This window comes from Rhagoletis zephyria, unplaced genomic scaffold, assembly GCF_001687245.7.
Source record: "Rhagoletis zephyria isolate East Lansing unplaced genomic scaffold, Rhagoletis_zephyria_1.1 Rzeph_scaffold_01175, whole genome shotgun sequence".
NCBI classification, from domain to species: domain Eukaryota; kingdom Metazoa; phylum Arthropoda; class Insecta; order Diptera; family Tephritidae; genus Rhagoletis; species Rhagoletis zephyria.
The window spans coordinates 67,784-78,249 of NW_016158259.1; the positions used below are offsets into that span (position 1 = coordinate 67,784).

Here is a 10,466-nt window from a genome sequence, read left to right on the forward strand (position 1 = left end):
TCCACTTTCAGTTTGCACCTTCTCTATCTATCTAAGTTCTCTGGTAATACGTTTTTCGACAACTTCATGCAATAAAGTTGAACTGCTAATTACGAATATTAGTAGATCAAGTCATCAACGAAAATGATCTTTTTCTTAAGAGCACTTAATATTGACACTGCCAAACATCATAAAGGCAATTTACAATTTTCGATGTAATAAAAATTTAACTTTGCCAATGCATTCCTGCATAATGGAAGGTATGGCACTTGTGCGATCCACCCTTCATTTTTGTGGGTCGCAAGCCGACATTAGGCCATAGTTGCACGTGTTAGTTTGTGAAATACAAATAATTGAACATAATGCCATGTTCCCACTTACCAAATCTTATTTATCTAATAAAGGAAGTAACTTATGTCAAGTATTAGACAATTTCCACCCCAATTACTCGCCACCCAACAATATTTAAATAGATGGTTCACGATACCAACGGATCGTAAAAAATTTACCCATTTATTGCAGCAATCATGACTCGCTTCGCTCAAATGTTGAAGAAAACGGCACAACACGCACATCGTTATCCTAAAGCCTGTCGTTTATGCAACGGCAGACACCCGATAAGGCTGTGTCCGGTCTACCGCGCGAAAAATCCGGAAGAAAGATTGCGCGAAGCGCTCTTGGGTAAATTCTGCAGCAATTGCTTGGCCATGGAACATCGCACTGAAAACTGCACAAGTGCGGAGAGATGTCGCCGATGCCACGACAAGCATCACACCACCCTTCACCTGGACCCAGTCGACAGGAGACCCTGGAGTCAACCGGTTGCCGAGGAAGAAGACGAGTTGGATGTGATCTCGATTTATGCGTTCGAATCCGGAACGGAAACTCGGTCTTTCCGTCCGGAACCGGAAACTTTAGAACGGATCGAACCCGGAGCAGAGACTCGGCCNAAGACGAGTTGGATGTGATCTCGATTTATGCGTCCGAATCCGGAACGGAAACTCGGTCTTTCCGTCCGGAACCGGAAACTTTAGAAAGGATCGAACCCGGAGCGGAGACTCGGACTCTCCGCCCGAACAGCGACAGGGGAGCGGAAACCCGGACTTTCCGACCCCCACTCAACCACGAGACTCAAAGGTTGGCTGAATCGGAAACAAGGTCTTTCCGATCACGCCGACGAACACGACGAACCCGCGGAGCGGAAACCAGGTCTTTCCGCCCGCCCCAGCAACCACCCCAGGCGAACCAACTTCGTCAGCAGAACGGAACGGTGGCAAGGTATCGCCAGTTAAGAGCGTCCGGCTGNACGACGAACCCGCGGAGCGGAAACCAGGTCTTTCCGCCCGCCCCAGCAACCACCACAGGCGAACCAACTTCGTCAGCAGAACGGAACGGTGGCAAGTTATCGCCAGTTAAGAGCGTCAGGCAGCTTCCGAAACGGGCTCACAGACGGAATAATGCACATGCAAGTGTTACGACCCATGATTTCTATCTCACCAACGGCAGTTATCAAGATCGAATCAGGAGGAAGATTGCATCTTATCCGGGCCCTAATAGACGCATGTACGCCGTCAACTTTGATAGCGCGAGACCTTGCGAGAGACCTTGGGTTACAAACCACTCGAGTAGGGAACCAACGGGGCTGCTTTCTGTGCCTTAGAGGGAAGCACGGCGTTAACAAAAAAGTGGCAACCCATGCGAAAATAATAAATAATACCCGCCGGATATCTACGCCCAAAAGCGTCGACCCGACGATAGTGTCTACATATGTGCACATCAGACTCGCCGACCCGAATTTCTTCGAATCATCTCCAATTCGAATCGTGCTCGGCGCGGACGTGTACGCCGAAATTATTATGCCCGGTAGTCTGCCGACGTCCTTTGGACCCTTGTTGGCCCAAAGTACAATATTTGGTTGGGTACTCTCGGGCGCCTACCGCGCCTAATTAAAAAAAAAATATATATACATAACTCTTTTCAATAACATCTTTTTTTCTTAATCTTGCTTATAATGAATTTTTGTATACGGTTATTTTAGTTTTTTATTTCTAAATAAAAGTGCATTGAATTATGACCACGTCTGTACCTTTATTTCTCTCTCTCTCATCTCCCAGCAGTAGGAAGAAGAACGGACATTAACGCACTGGTCACCGGAGATATTTTGTTTTGCAGTTTTGAGAAAACAATAAAAATGACTGAAATTGTAAACAGACTCAGGTGAGCCTGGTAGCTGCATCGTAACAAATCATTTTCCAGATGTTGNGGGGATGCAAAATACTTTCACTAAAGTACCAAGGTATTTAGTCGATGGGTAAATACTTTCAAACTAAATACTGTATAATTTAGGAGAAATTTAGAGCATTAACATCCCACCTTACACTCACCTCAACTTACTTTACCACAACTCACTTCACCTCTCCTCAAATCAACTCACCACATACAAACTCACTACACCTCACCTAAACTCACCACACCTACTAATGCTACACTAAAATCCACCAAATCTTAACTCACCATAGTTGAACTCATCACACCCGTTCTCAACACACCTCACCTAAACTCACCACACCTCAATTTGAGAACTGTTGCGGGATTTGAGAGATTCTTCAGACTAAATCAGGATTTTCGAGACTATTTCGGGGTTTTCGGGACTATTTTGGAATTTTCGAAGCTATTTCGTAATTCTTTAGGGAATCCCGGAAACTTTGTTTGAGATTTTCGGGATTCTCGGAACTAATATCGGTATTTTCGAAACGACTTTCACAATATTTAGGGATTTTTGGAACTAGCGTCGGGATTTTGGACTTTCGAGATTCTCGGAGTTAATAGCGGGAACTTCGGGAATATTTCGGAATTCTCGGGATTTTTGTGACTCCTGGACTATTTTTGGATTTTTAGGACTGATTTCAAGTTTTTGGGGCTTTCGGGATTATTTCCAGATTTTTTGGACTTTTTTCGGATCTATTGGATTTTCGGGTTCTCGGGAATAATTTCGGGACTGTTGGGGCTTTCGGGACTATTTAGGGATTTTTGGGGCTCTCGGGATTTTTTCGGGATTATCGGGAATAATTTTACGTATTTTTGTGACTTTCGAGACTATTTTCAAATTTTTGGGACTTATTTAGGATTTTTGGAACTTTCGGATCTATTTCGAGATTGTCGGGACTTTCGGGACAGTTTCCTGACCTGGGACTTTTGGACAACATCGGGATTCTCAGGAATAATTTCGGATTTTCGGGATTATTTCGGGATTTTTGGGACTTTTGGGACTTTGGTTTGGATTTTTAGGACTTTCGGGATCATTTCGGGATAGTTAGGACCAATTATGGACTATGGGACTTTCGGAACTATTTCAGGATTTTTGGGACTTTCGGGACTGTTTCGTAATTTTCGGAACTGATTTCAGTATTTTTGGGACTAATTTTGGGGCTTTCGGGAGTATATCGTTATTTTTGGGTCTTTTTTGGATTTTTGAGACTTTCGGAACCATTTCAGGGTTTTCAGGACTATTTCGGGATTTTTGCAACTAATTTCGGATTTTTAGGACTTTCGGGACTATTTCTCCATTCTTGGAATTAATTTAGGAATTTTGGGATTCTGAGAACTAATTCGGGATTTTTGGGACCTATTTTCGGATTTTTAGGACTTTCGGGAATATTTCGGGATTCTCGGCAATATTTTCCGGACTATCGGGGATATTTAGGGATTTTTGGGACTCTCGGAACTATTTCGGGATTAAAGGGAGTAATTTGGGTATTTTTGGGACTTTCGAGACTATTCCCAGATTTTGGGATTTTCAGTAGTATTTCGGGACTGTCGGGAGGAATTTCGGAATTTTTGGGACTTTCGGGGGTATTTAGAAATTTTTGGGACTAATTTAGGAACTTTGGGACTTTCGGTACTATTTCAGGATTTTTGGTATTTTCGGGACTATTTCGTAATTCGCGGAACTGATTTTGCGATTTTTGGGACGAATTTCGGGACTTTTGGGGCTTTCGGGAGTATATCGATTTTTTTGGGACTTCTTTTAGAATTTTGAGACTTTCGGGACCATTTCGGGGTTTTCAGCAGTATTTCGGGATTTTTGGACTAATTTCGCATTTTTGGGATTTTTGGGACTATTCCTCCATTTTTGGGATTAATTTAGGAATTTTGGGACTTATTTCGGATTTTTCGAACTTTCGGGACTATTTCGGGATTCTCGGAACTAATTTCGGAACTGTTGGGACTTTCGGGGCCATTTAAGGAATTTTTGGGATTCTCGGGACAATTTCGGGATTATCGGGGGTAATTTAGGTATTTTTGGGACCTTCGAGACTATTTCCAGATTTTTGGGACTTATTTTGGATTTTTGGAACTTTCGGGTCTATTTCGGGTTTGTTGGGAGTAATTTCGGGATTTTCGGGAGTATTTCGGAATGTTTGGGACTTTCGGGACTATTTCGGGCTTATAATGACTAATTTCGGGACTTTCGGGACTATTTTGAGGGTCTCGGATCTAATTTTGGGAATTTCGGGATTCTCGAGACTAATTTCGGGATTTTCGAGACTACCTCAGGATTTTTGGGACTCCCGGGACTATCTTTGTTTTTGGGCCTAATTTTAGTGTTTTGGGACATTTGAGGCCTTTTAGGGATTTTTGGGACTTATTTCGGATTTTTGGGACTTTCGGGACTATTTTTTGATTTTCGAGACTTTCGGGACCATTTGGGAATTTGGGACTAATGTAGGAACCTTAAAACTTTCGAAACTATTTCAGAAAGTCCCAAAATTCCCGAAACTATTCCCAGGAATCCCGGAAGTCCAAAAGCTCCAAAGTAGTCTCGAAAATTTCAAATTAATCCCGGCAGTCGCAAAAATCCGAAATTAGTCCCAAAAATTCCGAAATAATCTCGAAAATCCTGAAATCAGTTCCGAGAATCCCGAAATAGTCCCAAAAGTTCCAAAACACTCCCGAAACTCGCAAAAATCCCGAAATTACTCCCGACAATCCCGAAATAGACCCGAAAGTTCCAAACATCCAAAATAAGTCCCAAAAATTTGTAAATAGTCTCGAAAGTCCCAAAAATACCTAAATTACTCCCGATAATCCCGAAATAGTCCCGAGAGTTCCAAACATCCCAAAATAGCATCGAAAGTCCCAACAGTCCAGAAATAGTCCCGGAAGATGTAAAAATCCGAAATAAGTCCCAAAAATCCCTAAATAGTCGCGAAAGCCCCAAAAATCCGAAATTAGTTAAAAAATCGCGAAATACTCATGAAAACCTCGAAATGGTCCCGAGACCAGTCCCAAAAAAATCGATATACTCCCGAAAGCCCCAAAAGTCCCAAAAATCCCGAAATCTGTTCCGATAATTACGAAATACTCCCGAAAATCCGAAATTATTCCTGAGAATCCTGACATAGTCCCAAAAATCTGGATACAGTCCCGAAAGTCCCAAAAATGCCGAAATTACTCCCGACAACCTCGAAATCGACGAAAGTCCCAAATATCTTAAATTAGTCCCAAAATCTGGAAAAAGTCCCGAAAAATTCAAATTAATCCCGGCAGTCGCAAAAATCCGAAATTAGTCCCAAAAATTCCTAACTAATCTCGAAAATCCTGAAATCAGTTCCGAGAATCCCGAAATAGTCCCAAAAGTTCCAAAACACTCCCGAAACTCGCAAAAATCCCGAAATTACTCCCGACAATCCCGAAATAGACCCGAAAGTTCCAAACATCCAAAATAAGTCCCAAAAATTTGTAAATAGTCTCGAAAGTCCCAAAAATACCTAAAATACCGAAATAGTCCCGGGAGTCCCAAAAATCCGAAATTAGTCCCAATGATCTCTAAATAGTCCCAACAGTCCCGATAATATTCCCGAGAAGCCCGAAAACTCCATAAATCTGAAATAATAACCAAAAATCTGGAAATAGTCCCCAAAGGCCGATATAAGTCCCAAAAATCGAAAAATAGTCCCGGAGTCCCAAAAATTGCGAAATTACTCCCGAGAATTGCAAAATGCTGCCGAAAGTCGCGAAAATCCGTATATTAGTTCCGAGAATCCCGAAAGTCCCGAAAATCCCGAAACAGTCCCGAACGTCCCAAAAACTTGAAATTGGGCCTAAAAATCCAAAAATAGTCCAGCAGTCCCAAAAATCCCGAGAATCTCGAAATTCCGAGAATTCCGGGTGTGATGAGTTCAACTATGGTGAGTTAAGATTTTGGTGTAGCAGTAGAAGGTGTGGTGAGTTTAGGATAGGTGTGGTGAGTTTGTATGTGTTGAGTTGATTTGGGGAGAGGTGAAGTGAGTTGTGGTAAAGTATGTTGAGGTGAGTGTAAGGTGGGATGTTAATTCTCTAAATTTCTCCTAAATTATACAGTATTTTGTTTGAAAGTATTTACCCATCGACTAAATACCTTGGTACTTTAGTGAAAGTATTTTGCACCCCCAAGGTGCATGAGTACTTTGGACCAGAGTATTTAGCGCCTACTAAATACTTACGTCTTTTGTACTTTGGTATCTAGCAGCTCCTAAATACTCAAGTTTTTCTTACTTTAGTATCTAATAGCTCTTAAATACCTAAATACTTTTTACTTGAGTATTTAGCACCATCCAAATACAAAAGTATTGTTTACTTGGGTATTTAGCAGCTCCTAAATACTCAAGTTTTTCTTACTTTAGTATCTAATAGCTCTTAAATACCTAAATACTTTTTACTTGAGTATTTAGCACCATCCAAATACAAAAGTATTGTTTACTTGGGTATTTAAATAATAATAATAGATTGGCGCTTACACATATGTTAGTGTTTGGCCGAGCTTCTCCTCCGACTTGTGGCGTGCGCCTTGATATTGTCACACAAAGCGGAGGGACCTACAGTTTTACGCCGACTCCGAACGGCGATTGTATTTTTATGAGAAGCTGTTTTTCATGGCAGAAATACAATCGGAGGTTTGCCATTGCCTGCCGACGGACGACCGCTGTTAAGAAAAAACCTTTTTTCTATATTTTTTGCGATGTTGCTTTGACCAGGGTTTGAACCCGGGTCCTGCGGAGTGGAAGCGCGCACTGCTTACCACTACACCACAGCGGCCTCCTAAATACCTAAGTAAATAGTACTTTTGTATTTAGCAGCTCCTAAATACCTAAGTAAATAGTACTTTGGTATTTACAACAACACAAAATACCTAAATACTTTTGTACTTAGTATTTAATACTTAGTAAATCAAACGATACCAGTAGATAGAGAACAAAGGTGGCGCCGTCAGTGGTTCCGCTACTTCCCTACTAGAATTGTGTGATGGAAACTAACCCATTCACATTTATCTTACTAACACATTTTGCAAATTTTGCGTTGGTTAAAAAGAGACCATTAAATAATTCCATAAGTTGGAGGAAGACGGAAGATCACATGTACACAAATGTTTACATCACGTTTTTCCTATTTTAAAAATTTGCTAGAAGTACTTGATTGAGACCTCATCACCAGTGAGTATCACATGATCAATCAAATGACTGTCACTGTTCTTGTAGTGTTTGGTATGGCCGATTTTTTTAACAATTCAACTAAGTCGACGTTCAGACGCGAAAACTTTTGTTGCGGAAACTCGAAGCTTGTAGGGAAGGGGACGGGTACCGAGTCGCCCGTACTCGGGAAACACGCTTTGTGCTCTCGTTCGTCTGAGTAATTCAAGTTGGCGATTCACAGCTGACAACAACAATTGCGTACAAAAGAGTTTCTGTGTGTGAATGCAAAGAGCAACACCAAAAGAGAAATCGCCGATAATAAGAAACTCGAGTTTCCGTGTTTGAACGCAGACTAAGCGTAAACAGTTTCTTGAAATGTAAAAAAGCCTTAAAAGTACTGAAATTCAGTAATACCTTTTTTATTTTATCTTTATTTATTCTTATTTCGAATCATATAATTTTACAATTTAACACAATAAAATTACTTTTATCATCGAAAAGTTGAATACTAAGAAATCTGACAGTTTATTTTATTCTCCTTTTTGGCTTCGTTTACTTTTACTTAGCTTAGATCATCACCGCCAGGACGGCGTAGTCTTGTATTCTATCCCCCTTGAGTGTATTACCCATCCTGCTCCTGCTTTAGAGAACAATTGTTCACAAGCAACTTATGATGCAACAACTATTAAATCTAACCGAGCTTGCTTATACATAATTATAGTCTCACAGCCTTCTAAGGGGTTGTGTTTTTTATAGATGATATTGGTGCAGATAAATATATTGTTAGTTCATCAGGCAGACTAGTATTAGCCCTTTCTTATAATAAAATTACTTCTCAATATTTTCTGCGTAGTAATTAAGAACTTGCATGAAGAATATAGCATAAATGCCAATAATAGAGTTGCCGTTCCAATTGAAGCTAGCATTCTCTTGTACCAATGTTGCATAATTCTTACTTAAGTAAGTAGTAAGGATTAGACATGGGGTAAGGGCTAAGCTCAGGGCCTTACCGGGATGACACAGGGCGGATCGTGAACGGCCTACTTCGGTGGGTTAGCTGCGAATAACCAATAAGCAGTCCCAGACCAAGAGCGGCAGGAGCCGAGGGCCTGATTTAAAAGATCAGAAATGCTTGATGAATCTCCTGTGTCCGGGCGAACAGATGCCGCCTCCCAAAAAGCATCCCAGGATTGAGACCAGTTAGATCCTGTTCATGGCATACTGGAACATGTATACGATTAATTCGACATTGGGCTGGCGAGAGCAGTATTCCACCACTTTAGTATGTGAGGGTGACACCTCACAGAAATGGCTGGTGGGCTAATGCTGCAATCGCCTCCGTCTCGTTAAAACCCTGGCAGGTCTTCAAGTACGTTCAATACACGTCGCCATTTAGTTGGCCGCACAGGTCCAGTTGAGATTTACTCCTGGTTTTGCGCTGTCTTGGCTCTGAACACAATATCCCATAAGGACTTGTGTCAACCCTCGCGATGGCCTGCTCCTTTGAGAGAAGGGAACTTCGGGACACTTAAAGCGACTGTGCTACGTGTGGAGATAGCGGCTTGAAGCGGAGACCCAATAGAACTGACATGATTACACAAATAACAAAAACAACTGTAATGGGTGTAGATGCTCCCGAGGAAGAATGCAGCGCATTTAGAAAGAGCAGTAGAGTTGTGCGCTCCCCGCCACAAACTCCTCTGTAGGCAAAAGCCGGCACCACGAGCACGGAGAGAGCCGTCGACGTTGTGCAGAAGGGTACACCTTCGCAAACGACTACTCCCGGCAGCCGGTGGTTATCAAACGCCAGCTGCTGCAAACAGCGACAAGCATGCCACCGCAAGCTTGGGAATGTGCGAAGGCAATGCAGATGAGCAATTAGCCCAGATTCGGCTCGTCTTGAAGAAGATGCAGAGTGCTGTCTCCAAGCAGAAAAATGTGTCCATGGACATAAAAACGGGTATGGCCCAAATCGAGGAGAGCCTAAATATACTAAGCTACCTCCGAGAGCAGCGCCGGAAGGGGTCTACCCTTTCCGAGCTGCAGAAAACTGGCCCTGGCTCGCAAAAGAGAGCTCGAACTCGATCCGACTCCCCAACAGGCGAGCCGGAAAAGAAAAAAAATACTACTAATAATAATAATAATAGTAGTAAAAATATTATTATTAATAATCCTAATAACATTAATGGTAATAATAATAATAATGCACAGAAAACCGTACGAGCTAATCAATGGAAAACGGTTGGAAAAAGCAGAAAGCCCAAGCCAGGGCCAGCGTCAGGTGAACCCTTGGTCAATAAGGGCGAGGCGACCAGCCGCAAAAAAAGAAGAGGGTGAGAAAAAAGAAAGTCTCGCCAAACTTAATCATTAAGCCAGCTGAAGGCAAAACCTATGCAGAGGTGCTGGGAACGATACGTGGTAAGCTCCAACCTGAAAGACGGAGACCGTAATTCGATCTGTTCGGAAAACCCGCGAAGGCGGCGTGCTCATCGAAATGGAGCGCTGTGGCGACCACTCAGCATTTAAGGAAAATGTGTGCACTGCCATTGGCCAGCTTGGAGACGCCCGTATTCTCACTAGACGTTTACGTCTAGAAGTTCTGGGCATGGACCGCCTAACCACGGCCCCAGAAGTGGAGAACGCTATACGCGGGGAGTTAGGAGACAAGATGCATGGCCAACTTCGCGTCTCTCTCCTCGCTGTAAGCTCGCGAGAACAAAGAATGGCTGTGGTGGAAATCGACGAACTGCCAGGCCGGACTCTTATTGAAAAGGGGAAGCTGCGAGTAGGTTGGATTATCTGCCGCATCCGAGAGCGCGCGGATGTCCAAAGGTGTTTCCGCTGTCTGGGGTATGGCCACAAAAAGGCGGCATGCAAAGGCCCAGACAGAAGCAGTTCATGCTGGAAATGCGGTCAGCAGGGCCACATAGCCTCTGCATGTAAAGAAAGCCCAAGCTGCTACCTGTGCTCGGCAGGAGATGGACAGAAAAATGTCAATCACCTGCCCGGGTCGGGAGCGTGCAAGGCCTTCAGGGA

The 10,466-nt window shown here is 42.8% G+C and overlaps 2 protein-coding genes across 4 annotated transcripts in view; both read left to right on the forward strand.

The window, feature by feature from the left end:
* Positions 1–10,466, forward strand: part of Gli (carboxyl ester lipase-like protein Gli) — a 105,906-nt gene that overhangs the window by 26,098 nt on the left and 69,342 nt on the right. The window lies entirely within an intron of this gene.
* Positions 83–2,197, forward strand: LOC108363057 (uncharacterized). The gene is made up of 3 exons (XM_017616294.1): positions 83–891; positions 1,008–1,188; positions 1,313–2,197. The coding sequence occupies exons 1-3, from the start codon at positions 507–509 to the stop codon at positions 1,923–1,925; spliced, it is 1,179 nt and encodes a 392-aa protein (XP_017471783.1). The 5' UTR covers positions 83–506; the 3' UTR covers positions 1,926–2,197.

Coding starts and splice junctions, on each gene's coding strand:
- LOC108363057 (XM_017616294.1), top strand. CDS start 507: ATGACTCGCTTCGCTCAAATGTTGAAGAAAACGGCACAACACGCACAT. Junction 892..1,007: donor TTTCCGTCCGGAACCGGAAA/CTTTAGAACGGA, acceptor CGGAACCGGAAA/CTTTAGAAAGGATCGAACCC. Junction 1,189..1,312: donor ACCCGCGGAGCGGAAACCAG/GTCTTTCCGCCC, acceptor AGCGGAAACCAG/GTCTTTCCGCCCGCCCCAGC.